The sequence below is a fragment of the Muntiacus reevesi genome, chromosome 3 (genome assembly GCF_963930625.1).
Source record: "Muntiacus reevesi chromosome 3, mMunRee1.1, whole genome shotgun sequence".
NCBI lineage: Eukaryota > Metazoa > Chordata > Mammalia > Artiodactyla > Cervidae > Muntiacus > Muntiacus reevesi.
The window spans coordinates 3,926,944-3,944,838 of NC_089251.1; the positions used below are offsets into that span (position 1 = coordinate 3,926,944).

The 17,895-nt window shown below is 51.9% G+C and overlaps 1 protein-coding gene across 4 annotated transcripts in view; it reads left to right on the forward strand.

The window, feature by feature from the left end:
* The window catches only part of AK8 (adenylate kinase 8), a 133,025-nt gene extending 120,868 nt beyond the window's left edge, over positions 1–12,157 (forward strand). For all 4 annotated transcript variants that reach the window (XM_065927100.1, XM_065927101.1, XM_065927102.1 and 1 more), the window contains 2 exons: positions 10,630–10,710; positions 11,844–12,157. In XM_065927100.1, coding sequence (XP_065783172.1) covers positions 10,630–10,710; positions 11,844–12,081 — 319 coding nt within the window. In that variant the 3' untranslated portion in view covers positions 12,082–12,157. The remainder of the gene's footprint in view (positions 1–10,629; positions 10,711–11,843) is intronic.
* Positions 12,158–17,895: the final 5,738 nt, after the last annotated feature.

Genomic DNA, 17,895 nt, shown 5'->3' on the forward strand with positions numbered 1-17,895 from the left:
TGGCATGGAATTAGAACCCAGGTCTTTCTGATGTCAGATCTCATGTCCACGCCTGATGGCCTGGGGAAGGACAGGCTTGCACGCAGGAGGTTGCATTCACTTCAGTGGACTGAATACTCTGAGGCCCTTGGTGACTTTCAGGGCACCCATCTCAGGTGGGGTGCGCCCCGGAAGCAGAGGCTAAGACAGCCATGGGGTGGGAAAGCTCAGTGAGCAGGTAACAGCTGAGCCAGGCGAAGGGACTGCAGCTGCAGGAGGTAGGCTGACCCAGGCTCCTCAATTCCATCGGGACCCCTTGGGGGGCAGGGCTGCATTGGGCAGGCCCTGGTACCTCTCTGCCCTCACTCACTGGCCCTGGGCCACCCCCAGAGGACTGTGACCTTGCTCAAAAGCTTGGGTTAGAAATGTCCATCAATTGGTGAATGAATAAACAAAATCTGGTCCATCCACACCATGGAACACCATGTAGCCATAAAAGGGGATGAAATTCTGATACATGTAAATCCATGGCTGATTCGTGTCAATGTATAACAAAAACCACTACAATATTGTAAAGTAATTAGCCTCCAACTAATAAAAATAAATGGAAAAAAAAAATAAATAAAAGCAAAAAATACAAGGGGGGGATGAAATTCTGATACATGTTACGATAGGGATGAATCTTGAAAACACAGGCTAAATGAAATATGCCTGGTATGCCATAGAGGCACGTGGATAGTCCTTAGCGGTTGATCAGCTGTCGACCAGCTGGTCAGTGGTTGATGACTATTCCCACGGTCAGAGGGGACCCCGAGGCACTCTGAGCACAGGGAGCAGGGGCAGTGTGGCTCCTGGCCAGCGCCCAAGGGTGACGGGTCTCCAGGAACACGCAGGAGGCTCTCACACAGGAGGAGCCCGGCTGGGCGGCGAGCCAGGCCCCTCAGACACAGACGCGGAGCTGAAGGACGGCCGAGAGAGAGGCAGGGAAGAGTGTGGGCGCCCAGTGGCCCCGAGAGCCGCTGTGGCTCCGCCCAGCTGCGTGCCCCGTACCGATGGCTGTCTCGCTGAGCATGAGTGGGCACGAGCGATGCGGGGGAGAGGGCGGTGTTGGAGGGAGTTTGGACGCTGGGCCTGCGTGGAGCCGAGCAAAGTCAGAATTTTCAGAGTCCTCCGGTGTCCACACACATGCAGGCTGAGGCCACTGGAATGGATGGCGCCCCGCCTGGGCGCAGGCTGGCTAGTCTTGGAGTAAGGCTCTGGCTTGCTTTCCACGTGTCTACTGTCATTTTCGGCCTGAAACTCATTCGCCTTTCTCTTTGGGAAAAGTTTGCAGAACTTTCTGGCTTCCAACAACGTTCGGTTCATGACCGTCCAGGAATTATCTGGGTGGCCGCGGGCAGAGGAATTATTCTCTTTCTTCCCAGTGGTGATGGAGGCAGACATTTTTAGAGGACTCTCGAATGGAGACCAATTATGCAGGAATCTGGTCCTGGGGTCCCTCTCCTTGCACTAGACTGCTGCATTTTTGTGTGGCGTGTGCTATACCGCCAGGCGTGCTCGCTAATTTCCCAGTTAATGACAGTCGTGGAGACTGTCCTCCCTGCCCCTGGAGAGGTTTTAGACACGGGCAGAGTAGATTTGCTGCTATCAATTATGCACAGTTTTAAACAAGAAATGGCCAGCGGGAGCCTTGTTTTTTTTATTTTAAGGAGCAGGGAGGGGACACTGCAGCTGCTGCCAAAGCGTCGGAGGCGTGGTGCGCGGGAGTTTACAACGAGGTTGAGACGTCTGGCCTTTTGTTTTCAAATTGTTCTCTCGTCAGAGTGAAAATTATGCATAGTGAGAAATTTAAACTCTGGCCAGGCCTTCTCCGGTCTCCAGGGCGGCGTGCGGCCAGACTCCGGCCGGCGTCACATTCTCCTGTGCACCGCACTCCAGGGCGGCTGTCGTGGCCGTCTGCAGCCTGCACCCACGGCCGGGAGGACCAGGGGCCGATCCCGTCGAGCTGATGGTGCCCACCCCGTGAGATGGAATCCGGACTCCCACGGCATCACAACCAGCTCCCTCCCGTGCTAATCCGCTCATTCACTGCACATTTATTCAGTCCCCAGCTCTTCCCAGCATGAAGGGCAAAGCACAGACCTGGCAACCCTGTGCCTTGTCTTCAGACAGCTCACGCCCAGGGTACTCAGAGGTGGGGATCCTTCTGCAGCTGGCCCAGTTCTTATTCTTCTAAATCCAGTGTTTAAACACTGTTTTTATTTATTTATTTGACTGCATCAGACCTTCGTTGCGGCACGTGGAATCTCTCACTGTGGCGCGTGGTATCTTTGTGGCACCTGGGCTTGGAAGCCCCACAGGATGTGGGATCTTAGTTCCCTGAGCCGGGATGGAACCCACATCCCCTGCTTCACAGGGCAGATTCTTAACCACTGGCCCACCAGGGAAGTCCCCTTGTCTTGTCTTTTGGTTTTTGATAGTCTGTGCATAATCCGCTTGCCCTCTCTAACCACTCTCTGCCACATCGTCTTTCTTCATGCCATTCTCGGCTACGTTCAGCTTTCACTCCCACAAGCATCCTCCAACAGCTTGCGCGTCCCACGCTGCCATCCCCAAACAGTCACAGCTAGACACGCTGCCGCTGCCCCTGGACCAGGGGGAGGCCTCGTCCTGGTGAGCCTGTAATGATGATTACTCCTGCTTTGTGTTACTTGATGGCCCCACAGGTCACCGTCACATGAGAACTGTTTGCAGTGGCTTTGACGTTGCCTCCCCTCTCTGATGTGTCAGGGCACAAATATTAAAGATGAGCAGACCATTCTCGTGTCTAGTGTCCCTCTGCCTTTTTTCTTAGCGGCTGTCCTTTCTCTCTGTTCCCTGTTTCAGTGGCAGTCATTGCAAAGTTCGCTTTGAGATAAGACCCCTTGATTATTCCAAAGCTGGCGAGTCGCTGTTGCCTGCGCTCCAGCCAACGGAAGTGCTCTGAGTGGCGGAGCTGAGTCCCGGTTTAAAGTGCAGACAGTGGTTCTGCCTTCCAGACGGCTCCGTGCACCCTCTGAGCTTTGAAGAAACTGGAGAAGGAGGAGGCGTTTGAGTCTGTTTCAAGATATGGTTTTCCTGGACAGATTTCCCCAATTTGAATATCAGATTTGGAAACAGAGGGTACTAAGGGATCTATTTGTGCCTCCTCCTGTATGTTGCTAGTTGTATAAATAACTCACATTTTTATGTATTCTCGATGCAAATCCAAGCCCTTATCAGGTATAGGTTTCACAAATATGTTCTCCTGGTCTATGATATCTGTTTCATTTTCTTAATGTTTTTTGAAGAGCAGAAGCTTTCAATTGTTAGGCTTTTAATAAAATTTATTAATTTAAAAATCTATGGGTCGTGATTTTGGTGTCATATGTAGGAAATGTTTAACACAAAGTCACAGATTTTCTTCTGGAAGTTTAATAGTTTAAGGTTTATATTTCTATCCATGATTTATTTTGAAATAATTTTTGTAGATGGTGTGAGGTGGGCCAAGATTATTATCATTATTTGCATGTGAATGTCCAATTATTCCAGCACCGTTGGGTGAAAAAACCGTCTTTCTCCTTTGAATTGTGTTGGGACCTTTGTTGAAAAGGTCATATTTATATGAGTCAATTTCCAGACTCTTTCTTCTGTCTTTTTAATCCATGTGTCTAGCCTTTCACTAACATTCACTCTGTCTATACTACTGTAGCTTTACATAGCCTTAAAATAAATTTGTTCTTCTTTTTCAACATTTTTTAAGTGATTCTAATTCTTTTCCAGAAATTATGTTCCATGTAAAATTGACTTGTGTGGAATCTTCAAAACACCTTCTTGGAATTTTGGTTGGAATTGCATTGAATCTGTGGATCTGTTAGGATCGACGTTTTAACCACACTGGGCCTCTGAGTCCATGAGCATGGTATAGCTCCCAATACGTATTTCCGTCTTTGATGTCTTTCATCGGTGTTTTGTGATCTTCACCATACAGAGCTTTTTTTTTCACCATACAGATCTTATACATATTTTGTTAGCTTTACCTCTAAGTATTTCACTTTTATATTATTGTAAATGGTACTTTAAAATTTTTAATTTCCAACTGTTTATTTCTAGTATCTTGAAAAATTGGTTTGCTTTTTGTTTATTGATTTTGTATCCTGTGTATTCACTAAACCCACTTATTAATTGTAGCAGCCTTTTTGAAGATACTTTAGGGCTCTAATTAGATGATCCTGTCATCTAATAACAGTTTTATTTCTTTCTTTGCAATTTGTATGCTTGCTATTTCCTTTTTTTGTCTTATTACACTCTCCAGGACTTCCAGTAAGATGCTGAATAGAAGTCGTGAAAATGGACATCCTGCTTTGTTCCCAGTCTTAAGGGAAAAGCACTCAGTCTTTCACTGTAGCATAAGATGTTAGCTGTAATTTTTTGGTAAATACCCTTTATTAGATTGAAGAGGAAATTACCTTCTATTTATAGTTTGCTTAGAATATTTACCAGGAAGTGACATAAAATTCTGTAAATTGCTTTCCTACATCTATTGAGATGATTATATAGTTTTCTTCTTCAGTCTCATAATATGGTTATGTGTTAGTTGCTCGGTCATGTCCAACTCTTTGCAACTTCATGGGTTGTAGCCCACCAGTATCCTCTCTCCATGGAATTCTCCAGGCAAGAATACCAGAGTGGGTTGCCATTTTATACTCCTGGCGATCTTTGCAATGTACGTGTCAAAGCCAGGTCTCCCGCATTGCGGGCAGATTCTTTACCATCTGAGACACCAGGGACACTTATACTGATTGATTTTTTAATATTGGACCAGATTTTCATTACTAGGCTAAACCCTATTTCGTCATAATGTAGTATTCTTTTTTATGTATTGCTAGATTCAATTTGCTAATATTTTATTGAGTATTTTTGCCTCTGTATTCATGAGCGATATTGGTCTATAGTTTTCCTATAGTGTCTTTGGCTTTTGGTATCAGGGAAATGCTGCCTGATAAAACAAGTTCTGTTCTCTTACTTTCTGTTTTCTGAGTTTTTATAGTATTGGCATTTTAGTTAGCGTAGAGTTAGTACTATCATATGGTTCATTTTTTAAAAATTTATTTATCTGGCTGCATTGGACCTTGTCTGTGGCGTGAAGGATCTTTCTCTAGTTGCAACACGTGGGCTCCGGGGCACACGGGCTCAGGAGTTGTGGCACACAGCATGTGGAGCCTTAGTTCCCTGATCAGGGATTGAACCCACGTCCCTGCATCGAACCACCAGAGAAGCCCTGGTTCATATTTTTCCGTCCATTCATTTATTTGTGTACGTATGTATATTCAGAGCCTCATTAAACTAACTAACTTTAAATTAAGTTTTTTCAAGGGCGGAAGTCCCCCCTCCCACCTTCATCATAATGTCTGTACACGGCACCAGAGTGCTTATTTTTAAAAATATTTATTTATTTGTATTTATTTGGCTGCACCAGGTCTTAGTTCCAGCATGCAGGATCTTCGATCTTCAGTCTTCCTTTGTGGCTTGTGGGGTCTAGTTCCCTGAGCAGGGATTGAACCTGGGCCCCCTGCATTGGGAACACAGAGTCTTAGCCACTGGTCCACCAGAAAAACCCTGAAGTGCTTATTTTTCATTGTGGTAAAATACACATAACATGAAATTTGCTGTTTCAACCATTCAGCGTACCTTTGAATGGTATTAAGTACATTCTTGTGCAACTCATCACCACCATCCATCTCCAGGACTTTTCCACCTTCCCAAACTGAAACTGTCTCCACCAAACAACAACTTGGGATTTCTCCTTCTTCTCAGCCCCTGACTCCCACCATTCTGCCTTCTGTCTTTATGAATGTGACTAATCTGAATACTTCATTTAAGTGGCATCATACACTATTTATCCTTTTGTGTCTGACTTATGTCACTTAGTGTAATCTTTTCAAGGCTCATCCATATTGTAGCAGGGGTCAGGATTCCATTTCTTTCCAAGGCTGTCTAACAGTCCATTGTGGGTTTATGTCCCATTTTGTTTATGCACTCATCTACTAGTGGACATTTGGCTTATTTTTGCTTTTTGGCTATTGTGAATAATGCTGCAATGGACTTAGGTGTGCAAATATCTGTTCAGTCACTGCTTTCCCTTGTTTTGGGTGTATGTCAGAATTGGAAAGGCTGATCACGCATCGCACTATTTTACATTCCTACTGGCAAGGCACAAGGCTTCCACTTCCTCCACATCCTCATCAACCAACCCTTGTTATTTGCTGGTTTTTTGATAATAGCACTCCTGATGGGTGTGAAGTGGAATATCATTGTAGTCATGACAAGAGTGGGTCAAGAGAGCCCAGCGGTCTTCGGGCATCTGACGTCAGTGTCCTGGGTGACAGCGTGTGAGTCCTCCCCTCTTTGGGGCCATTTCCCCATCTTGCACACTGAGCAGACTGGATCAAAGCTATGGTTCTAAGAACTGGCTACATACTACAGTCACTTGGGGAGCTCTTTAAAAATCTCCATTCCCAGACCTTTCCTGGAGCCAGTTATAGCAGAATCTCGAGGGCTGGGGCCCAGGTCTCAGTATTCTCAGAATTCCCCTGATGGTTCCAAGGTTTGGCCAAAGTGAGACCTGAGGATACAGCCAAGCTTCCTACACCTGCCCAAGCATAAGAATCACCTGAGCTGCTGACTTACAAATATAGGTCTCCCAGTCCCTCCCCTGGAGGTTTTGGCTTGGTAACTCTGGGAGGGGTATCCTGTATTTATTTATTTTTTAAAATAATTTGTATTAAATCATTGGGAAAGACCCTGATACTGGGAAAGATGGAGGGCAGGAGGAGAAGGGGGCGACATAGGATGAGATGGTTGAATGGCAACCATCCAAGTCAATGGACATGAATTTGAGCAAACCCTGGGAGACGGTGAAGGACAGGGAAGCCTGGCGTGCTGCAGTTCATGGGGTCGCAAAGAGACAAGACTGAGCAACTAAACAACAACAACAACAACAACAGTAGCTGGTTTATAATCTGTGTCAGTTTCAGGGTCAGAATCTGTGTTTTAGACAAGCCTTCCCGATGATCCTTAGCATCAGACAAATCTGGGAAACACAGGACCAGAGCGGGCCTTCTGCAGCAGTGTACGTACAGATCACTGTGGATCTTGTTAACACCAGTCTCTGGTTCAGTGGGTGGGCGGTGGGGCTTGAGTCCCAGCTGCTGCTGCTGCTGGTCTGGAGATCCCACTTGGAGCATCTCCCTCCTGAGGCAGCCCTGAAATTCTGCAAACCCCAAGGCAGGTGGCGCTCCTGCCCCTGGTGAACCCAGGCATGTGGACCAGGAGTGTCTCTGCCCAACGCCCCCTGCTCCCACTCTTCTCGGCTTTCACGTTCTGTCTTTCCTGGCTGTTATTGTAAATGAGCAGCATGGCACCCCAAGGCAGCAAGTGGGGGCCTGCACAGGGCCGCGCTCCTCCACAGGGCGGTGTGGGCTCCCCGCTCCTCTCCCCGCCGCCTGGCTCTGACATCCCGGTGCGTGAGCCTGGCTAATCAGAAGCTTCCAGCCCCTGGAAGCCCAGCTCCTCCGCAGCAAGGTTTTTCCCGACGATGTGATGCAAGTACCAACTTGGTGTCTGCGCGCTTCTGATCTCGCCAGCCTTTCACAAGCCTTTCTCTTGAATGACGACAAATGGCCTTCATATGCTGGGTTAAAAATCTTTCAGTTGGGGCTTGTTTGTTTATGAAGCAGCATCCATTATCACAGATTTCCAAACTAGCTTCCTTTCTGCTGGCGTCGGCATCCAGAGCCCCACCGTCAGCCCCCAGCCGCAGTGACAGCCGCGTTTCGGTGTTGCTGTTGGGCCTTGCAAATTCTGGGGGTGCAGGGGGGGCAGCATGTTTGGAGCGTAGGGGATGAAAGCACATCGAAAACCCCTGTGCGCCCTGTGTTCCGACGCTCCCGATCTCACATGTTCTATGTGGTGGCGGTTATCCTGGGAATGGAGATCTTTGCAGAGAACATGCGAAGAGAAGAAGTAGATTTCCATGGCTGCCGCCACCGCCCCCCGCCCAGGGGATGGGCTCGCTTGGTGTGGGGGTGGCTGCAGCTTTCACCAGATACCAGGGAGGGGCTCCTTGGTAACTGGGCAGATGTGAGCCTCAGCCAACAGCATGGGCAAAACAAGGCAAAGAGGAGAAAGGCAGTGGGAGATGCTGGTCTTGAACGGAGAGTATTTGCCTCACATTTGGCTCGCTTTTTTTGGGGCGGGGGTCTTCCCTGGTAGGTTAGACAGTGAAGTGTCTGCCTACAGTGCAGGAGATCCGGGTTCAATCCCTGGGTCGGGAAGATCTGGAGAAGGAAATGGCAACCCATTCCAGTATTCTTGCCTGGAGAATCCCATGGAAGGGGAAGCCTGGTGGACTGCAGTCCATGGGGTTGAAAATAGAGTCGGACACGACTGAGCGGCTAAACCACAACAGGAGGATGTCCCACTCACTCATTCATTCTTTCCTTCACACGTGTTTGCTGAGAGCTTCCCAGGCTCAGGACACTGGTCAGGGGCTGACCATCGATCTGGCCCTAGAAGTGGCACCTGGGCCCAAGAGGCTGGTCTGGGGCCCCTGGGGACCGGGGCCCTATTGGACCCACCAGAGTTTGGCCTCTTGGCAGCCCCATCAACACATCAGGGGAGGGGGAGGGCCTTCTTTTGTTCACTAGCTTGGGGGAGGCAGAGGATCCATCCTGAAGACTCCCACCCAAGAGTGAAGGCGGGAGAGCTCGAAGTACTCCATAAATGCACATATGAATTATGGCAATGAAAAAATAGTAAAGTGAGTGACGGAATATTCCAGAACTTATTTAAAAAAAAAAAAACAAACTGAGATGGTTTGACCCCAGATGGCAGGGCCTGGATTAGACCTGTGGGCAGGAGTCAGAACACTTGGTCTTTTGGTCTCCTCCCAACCCCCCGCCCCCGGCACACGCCTCCCTCCTGTCCCATTTGTCTCACGACTGACCCCGGGGCCGGGTAGCTCTTCGTGGTGGGGCCTGTTCTACGCGCAGTGAGATGCTGAGCTGTAACGCTGGCCTCCACCCGCTCAGTGCCAGCTGCACCCCCTCCCCAGCCGTGACAACCAAAAACGTCCCCTTATGTTGTCAAACATCTCAGGGCAAACTCAGCCCTGACCGAGAACATCCATCCTCAGGTTTCCTATAAAGAAAGGCTTCCAGACAATAAACACTGTATGATATTGCTTATATGTGGACTCTCAAAATGTGGAACAGATGAACTTATTTACAAAACAGAAACAGAATCAAGATGTAGGAAACAATCTTCTGGTTACCAGGGGCGATGAGGGGAGGGATACCTTGGGAGCTTGGAGTTGGCATATGTGAAGTGTTAGTCGCTCAGCTGTGTCCAACTCTTTGCCACCCCATAGACTGTAGCCCGCCAGGCTCCTCTGTCCATGGAATTCTCCAGGCAAGAATACCAGAATGGGTAGCCATTTCCTTCTCCAGGGGATCTTCCCGACTCAGGGATCAAATCTGTGTCTCTTGCATCTCCTGCATTGGCAAGTGGGTTCTTTACTGCTAAGCCACCAGGGAAGCCCATCTTTAACACTAGTGGACTCTGAGAGCCCATGGACTGTAGTCTATGGAATTCTCCAGGCCAGAGTACTGGAGTGGGTAGCCTTTCCCTTCTCCAGGGGGATCTTCCCAACCCAGGGATCGAACCCAGGTCTCCTGCATTGCAGGTGGATTCTTTACCAGCTGGGCCACAAGGGAAGCCCAAGAATACTGGAGTGGGTAGCCTTCCCTTCTCCAGGGGAGCTTCCCAACCCAGGGATCAAATCCAGGTCTCCTGCATTGCAGGTGGATTCTTTACCAGCTGGGCCACAAGGGAAGCCCAAGGATACTGGAGTGGGTAGTCTATCCCTTTTCCAGTAGATCTTCCTGACCCAGGAATCAAACTGGGGTCTCCTGCATTGCAGGCAGATTCTTTACCAATTGAGCTATCAGGGACGCCCAGCAAGTATTAGCTCAGATGGTAAAGAATCCACTTGCAATGCAGGAGACCCAGGTTTGATCCCTGTGTTGGAAAGATCCCCTGGAGAAGGAATGGCAACCTACTCCAGCATTCTTGCCTGGAGAATCCCATGCACAGGAGCCTGGAGGGCTACACTCCATGGGGTCACAAAGAGTGGGACACAACTGAGCAACTAACACACTTTTGCAGATGAGAAAACTGAGTCTCAGAGAGGTTGTGTTAGTGACCCGAGGTCACACAGCAGGTTCATGTGGAGGTGAGATTCTAACCCGTATCTGTGTAACTCCGCAGAACTCATTGGTCTCCCCCAAGGATGGGGCATTCACTCCCCACAGCTCGTCCCCCATGGATGACCCTCCACTGCCCCAGGAGCGATGGCGGCTGGGATCTATCCCTGAATCAGGAGGTGGAGAGCTTCTGCAGCAGGGAGGCCCCGCCTGCATGTTTCCCTGGCGACCGGCCAGAGCCTGGTGCCCCGAGCCCCGAGTCAAGGCCACTGAGGCTCTGCCCACTCTCGGGGGCTGAAGCCCACCCTGGCCTCGAGTCCAGCCTGCAGGTCCCTCCCACTGACATGGTGCTTGTTCTCCCCTGCAGGGTGTTTTTCCTGAACGTGCCATTAGATTCTGTCATCGAGCGGCTGACCCTGAGAAGAACCGACCCGGTCACAGGAGAAAGGTCTGTGCCAGCCCCGCAGTGGGCAGCCCTCTGAGGGCTCCAGAGGCCCCCACCGGGGACCGCCCCCCCTCCATCTAGCTGACGGGTGCCAGGGTGGGGCTGCTCCAGGGACACTGCTGGGGACAGCCGACAAAAGATTCTAGGAAGGGGGCTCACCCAGCCGCTCCTCCACTCTGTCTGCCGACCCTCTTATCCTGGAAGAGTAGCAGGAAAATGCACTAACAGCTGCGCACCAGCTGTTAGATGGCTCGCCTGCTCTGACCCGGGCTTGGCTCTGACCCCAGCGCGTGACGTGGCCCCGGGGCCTCGGCTGTCACCACGGCACGTCCCGGACGTGGCTGCTGACCAGACATGTCCCCTTGGGAACAGCGTCACCTCTGAGCCCTCCCTTGGCTATAGAGGCTAAATCCCGGGCTTTCCCTTTCATCCAATCGAGTCCAATCGCTGTGTCAGTGGTGAAACACAGTTTATGGTCCCCGCGATTGCAAAGAGGTTGAAGCCCCCATCTTCCCGGTAACTAGGGTCCTGTTTCTTGGTAACTAGATGGCGTTTCTCAGGACAGAGGAGGAGGGGTGGGAAGGAAGCACCAGGATTTTCCCGTCACCGTGTGCTGGGGGACGTCCTCTCACTGACCCGTGTCAAGTGAAATGGACTTCTTGCTGCGCCGCCCCTGGGGTCTCGCCCCAGTGACCAGGGCACTTCCTCACGTCTCCACTCATGCTTGCTATTGTCATGTCCCATCCCCCATTTGACCATGAGCTCCATGAAAACAGAGCCGACGTTTCGCCTGCCATTGGGTTGTCAGTAGTGGGTGTGTGCCAGGCATACGTGGCAGGTACCTGATATTGTTTGGAAGGAAGAAAAGAAAGGAAGGAAGGAACGAAAGGAATTTGGCCCTTAGTATTTTGCTATATTCTGTCCTATTACTGATCTGTGGCCTTCTCTCTTGGGAAGGGACCATGCTTTGGGTTTCTCTGCAGCTCCCGGCCCAGCCGAGGGTGTGCACACAGCTGGTGCAGAGTAAATGTCTACAGCTGGTGGTGATGGGGTCCAGCCTCTCTCCTGGGAAGGGGCCCCTTCCTACCTGTCCTCCGAGCTGGACCAAGGCTCACCGGCTTCCCCTCCTCTCGCAGATACCACCTCATGTACAAGCCACCTCCAACCATGGAAGTCCAGGCCCGTCTCCTGCAGAACCCAAAGGAGTCAGAAGAGCAGATCAAGCTCAAGATGGATCTGTTCTACAGGAATTCTGCTGAGCTGGAGCAGTTCTACGGGGAGGCCATCACCCTCAACGGGGACCAGGACCCGTATACAGTCTTTGAATACATCGAAAGTGGGATCATTAACCCCCTACCCAAGAAAGTGCCCTAACGGGTTCTGAGCTGGGAGCATCCCTCAGGGGGATGGAGGTAGTCCCGCACCCCAGACCCTCTGGAAGGTCAGCCAAGCCAATAAATTGCTGGGTACAGTCCCATGTGTCCTGGAGGTGGCCGGAAGCTGGCCTTGTTTGGGGGTCTGGGAGCACAGCCCGGGGAGGCAGTGAGGCTGGCCGTGGCGGGCCGGGTCAGACCTGGGATGCGGTGTGGCTCCAGCGTGCGTGCACTGTGCACCCTGGGGTTGTCGCTGGATCCTCATTTCTCGCAGCCGAGACGGGTGAAAATAGCCCCCGCCTCACGGGGCTCTTCGGGATGAAACGAAATGACACAGGTAGAGCCCTCCGCGCAGAGCCTGGCACGCACTACACTCTCCGTGACTGTGGTTTTACCGAAGCCACTGTCTCCAGAGCAGCCTGCCCAGTAGAACTCTCTGGGATGACCAACGTGCGGCCGCCACGGCGGTCATGAGCTCCAGGGAACTGTCGAGCACAGGGAACGTGGCCATCGCCACTGAGGGGCTGTTCTTCACAATTGTCCTTAAGCTTCACTAATTTAAGTATAAACGGCCGCATGTGGCAAGTGGCTCTAGACACACGCGGCTGCTTCCTAAGACTTGCTGGAGGCCCTTGGAAGGCCTGCCTTCAGCTCCCACTGAAATAGCCCCGCTGGGTCCCACGGGCCCACAGCACACAGGAGGGGCCCTGCAGGGACAGCGACATTTCAGGGCGACAGAGCTCGTGATCCTTTTTCACGGGCTTCCCCCGCCCCCGGTTATTATTATTTTACCTCGCTAGACAGGTACTGGGTGATTCCCACTGAAGCTGCAGAGGGTGAGTGACTTGCCCGAGGTCTACACCTGAACCCAGCACTCTGGTGCTCTCTGCGTGCAGGCCTCAGCGAGCCTGACCAGCCAGGGTCCAAGACAAGGACTCGAGTTTCTGGGCTCTGGGTGGTCAGGGACTCTGGGTCTAATGGCTGAAGCCCCTTCCAGCCTAGGGCAGCCCAGAGTCCCCCCAGCAAAGACCTGACTCACAACGACCGTTGTGACCATTGCCAGCCGGCAGCTGGGGCCCATGGAGGCAGGCCTCCGGGCCTGCCCTCCGGCCTCTGTCTGGGTGATGGCAGGGTGAACCCCTATGGCCTTGGCCAGACCTCCCAGGACTAGGCCCCTTCTCTAGAGGCGGCACCCTGGCCACGATGCTTCCCCCACGCCTGATAGTCCCGCCCCCGACTCTTTCTCTCTCCATCCTGCCCATGTACCGGGTGCCTCCTCCTGACACTCCGTCAGGGCCTCCCCTGCCCCGGCCCCTCCCCTTCCCCACCCCCACGGAGAACAGGGCATCTCCCCCCGAGGCCCACTGACCCTGGGCTTCTGCCCGTGAAGACTCCTCAGGCCCCGGAGGCCCCAGGAGAGGTCTCAGGTCCAGACTACAGGGCCAGGCTGCTGTGATGAAACTCTGCCCACGTGTACCCAGCACCCCCGATTGCGGGAGACAGAAGATCGGGTAGGTGGCCAGCACCAGCCTAGCCAGGGGTCACTCCCGTTACTCTGCCCGCCCTGCTGCGTGTCATCCCAGGGACCAGAGAGTGCAGTCTCAGTTCACTCTCCAGTGGAACCCCATCCAGATGCAGATCCTTAGCTCAGGGCATCACGGACACTCACTTGTTTCGCTCACACAGCTGTATTTGCTCTGTGCACAGCCTCCTCTTTCTCCGCCTGCCCCGCTCCCCGTAGAGCAGCCCTCCCTGCTCCGTGAGGCCGGTGATGTCCCCGCCGAGAGCCTGGGCTGTGGACCCCAGCAGCCTGGCTCCCCATGCTGCTGTGTGGCCTGAGTTGCTTCACCTCTCTGGATCCCTGTAAAATAAGGGTCGCTGCCTCCTAGGCAATACTCAGCACATACTGTGGGATGGAGTGATGCATCCATACACCAAGGCTAAAAATAGGGTGTGGCACATTGTACATGCGCCATCAATGTGGTTCTTCTCATTGGCGTTCTCACAGCTCTCCTTGAGGTCAGGGCTGTTGTTCTTTTTTTATCCCTAGATGAGGAAACTGGGGTTCAGAGGAGTCCAGTAACTTGTGGACGGCTGCACGCGGTGAGTGGCAGCCGGGGTCACGACCTGGTCACTCGCCGCTCCCAGAACTCCAGGAGATGACCAGCAGGCCGCTGCTTTGCCCTCAGTCGCCGTCGGGGTTGCTGAAGGCATCCGGGCTCGCGGGGCCGCTGCCTTTCCCACCCCAGGAGCTCCAGGTGGACGAACGTCGTCAGGCGCTCCTCCCCGCCACCTCCCAAAGGCCCCGGCGACCCGGATGCCCCGTGGCAGGGCCTTGGTTCAGTTCTGGCACCGTCGCAGAGCCGGAAGGCGCAGGCTTCATTGAGCGGTGCGCAGGCGCGCGGTCCCGGGCTGCTGGGCCAACATGCTCCCGCTCGTGTAGCTCGCTCCCTCCGAAGCGAGGAGCAAATGACATTCGTCCTCCGCGCCCCTCCTCCCAGCCCCTGGCTGGAGAACACTACCATCCGGTCCCAGCTGCAGTGATGCCGGTCTGGGGGCTTTCCGGCCCAGGAGAGGCCCAGTCCTGTGGCTGGAGGGCAAATGTCGTGTTAATTTCCAGATGAAGGGCTGTGTTTGAAGTTCACCTCTGAGGTCTGATTAAGGTTAACTTGCAAGAGAACTGTCATGCCTTTGTCGTCTTTAAAGCAGCCCCCTCCTGCACCTCCGGCCTCTTTTATCCTGTTGCCACTACAAGCTCTCCCCTCCCTCTTACACCACCCCTGGCCCCTCCCTTCCCTGCGGCCCCCACCCCGGCACTGGGCAATCCAGATGCTCTAGAGGCTCCTTCGGGGTGTCTGCCCGTCCCCACCCCGCAGCTGTGTCTCCTGTGGGACCCGAACCTGGCTGCCGCTGCTGAGCCCAGGCGTCTGTGTACCTGTGTTTCCTCTGAGCCGGCCAATCAGCTTCTCTCTCCCAGGAATCTGGGAAAGAGAAGCCAGGGCAGGGGTCCCTCTCTCCTTGCACTTGGGGAAAGGGGAGGAAAGGAGAGGATGCGGGGGTCTCTCTGGCCCTTGCGTAGCCCAGCAGAGCGATGCAAGTTCATCTGGAGGAACAAGAGAGAAGCAGACGCGTGCCTGCTGCCCCATTCATTCCACAGGTACTTGTTGAGTGTCTATGTGTGCCTGGCACTGGGCATAGAGCATAGGGGAAAAAAGACAAAAATCTCTGTCCTAATGAGTCTTGTGTGCGCGAGTGCTAAGTCGCTTCTTCAGTCGTGTCTCTGTGCAACCCCATGAACTGTACCCGCCAGGCTCCTCTGTCCATGCGATTTCCCAGGCAAGAGTACTGGAGTGGGTTGCCAGGCCCTCCTCCCGGGGATCTTCCTGGCCGGGGGATGGAACCTGTGTCTTTTACGTCTCCTGCATTGGCAGGCGGATTTTCTACCGCTAGTGGCAACTGGGAAGTCCCACTGAGGCTTTGTGTGTGTGCATGCTTTGCTAAGTCAATTCTGTTGTGTCCGACACTTGACGACCCTACGGGCTGTAACCCACCAGGTTCTTCTGTCCATGGGATTCTGCAGACGAGAATACTGGAGTGGGTTGAGGCTTGCATTTTACCAAAAAATGACAGAAACAAGAGAGAAAAAGACACCACCTAAATTTCTGATAGTTCCTAAGATCTGTCTCTGCCCCTCGGTCCCCCGAAACAGCCCTGCACCCTCCCAGCCAGCTTTTCTGTAGGGGATCAGATAAGGTTCCTGGGCCCGGGGCATGACTAGATAGAGTGTGTGCCCAGCGCCTGGCAGCAGGCGGCAGGGAATTTGAACGTAGTCAGGACTCACGGGAGACCCCCTGGGGAGGTGACCGTGGCTTGGGGACTGACTTCTGAGGCACAGGAGAGTTTGAAGATATAGGAAAAAGTGGCTATGAGTTGATCATGGCAATGCTGCCATTAAAAAATTGAAAGATGATTATTTTTATTATTAAAATGTTATTTATAAAAAAAGCCAAACAGCACGTCAGAAGCTCATCCTTTAGGAAGGGAAACTCCCATCCTCTCCACAATAAAACCCTTAGGTGTCATTTGCTGGAGATAACTGGATTTCAAAGTTTGAAGTGGATGGATGGATGGATGGATGGATGGACAGATGAGTGAATGGACAGGTGCACAGGTAAATGGTATGAATATACCAATGGGACTGATTGTATATACTGCTCTGTAACCTGCTTTTTAAAAACCTGTGGTAAGAACACTTAACAGATCTACTCTCTTAAATTTTTCAGCGTACAGTATAGTGTTGACTCTAGGCTTATCGCTGTGAGCGCCTCTCTAGAATTTTTATTCCTCGAGGGTAGCTACAGCTCTGTACCTGGGGAACAGCAGCGCCCCACTCCCCTCCCCCAGCCCCTGGCAGTCCCCGGCCTGCCCCCTGCTTCTGTGAGCTTCTGTGACTATTTCAGACCCTGCACGTAAGTGAAATCACGCAGTGCTTGTCCTCTGTGGTGGGCTGATTTCACCGAGCACAATCCCCTCGGAGTTCACCCGCGTCGTCACTGAAGCCAGGCAACTTTCTTCAGCAAAATGCTTTCCTGATTTTTTTTTTCCCCACCAGCCATTCAGGGCCATCAAATAAGTTACTGAACCACCAATGAAGTCATTCCTTCCCCAGGGCGAGAGAGCTGAGCTTGGTTCTCAGCCGTCACTTCTGCTCAACCATAGACTGGTTTTTAGTGATGCCCACATGGTGAAGTCCAGTGTTTCCTGTCCAGCTCTTGTTGCCTTTGCAAATCTTTCCCACCTGGACAGGATGACACTGCCGTGTAATTTACATGTAAATAGCCAACAGAGCACTAACTGAGTCACACTCAGAAACAGCGGGACCCTCCACTGATCTCCAGGTGGAGAGGAAGAACAAGCAGGGACCCGCTCTCAGGCCCGGTGCGTCGAACCTGCCGCCTCGGATCCACGGGGAGGTTGAACCGCAGGTGTGCTGCGTTGGGATCTCCTTCGCAGTGATACCTTTATATGCTCTCTGCAAAGCCACCAGACCTTGGAGGCAGTGGTGTGTGATGGAGGAAGATGCAGCAATATAAACTTTCTAGCTGCATCAACCTTATTGAGATATAATTCCCATATCATAGTTGTTCATTTAAAATGAGAATTCATTCATTTAAAGTATATTACTGGTTTTTAGTATTTTCACACTGTCATGTAACCATTTTTACTAATTTTAGAACATTTTATTTGCTTCCCTTGTGGCTCAGCTGGTAAAGAATCTGCCCGCAATGTGGGAGACCATTTTATTACCCCCTACAAAGAACCCTGTACCCATTAGCAGTCACTCCCCACCCCCCCACGTCTAACCATTAGCAGCCACTAATCTACTGTCTGTCTCTCTAGATTTGCCTACTCTGGTCATTGCATATAATTGGAAGCACAGGATATGTGGACTCCTGTGTCTGTCTTCTGCCACTTAGCATAAAGTTTTCAATCTATCCATGTTGTAGTTGATTAGTACTTCATTCCTTTCCATTGAGGAATAATATTCCATTGGGGGCTTCCCCGGTGGTGCAGTGGTAAACAATCCGTCTGCCAATGCAAGAGAAAGGGGTTCAGTCCTTGGGTTGGGAAGATCCCTGGAGGAGGAAATGGCAACCCCCTCCAGCATGCTTGCCCAGACAATCCCATGGACAGAGAGGAGCCTGGCGGGTTACAGTCCATGGGGTCGCAAAGAGTTGAACGTGACTTAGCAATTCCTGGGTCAGGCAGATCCTCTGGAAAAGGGATAGGCTACCCACTCCAGTATTCTTGGGCT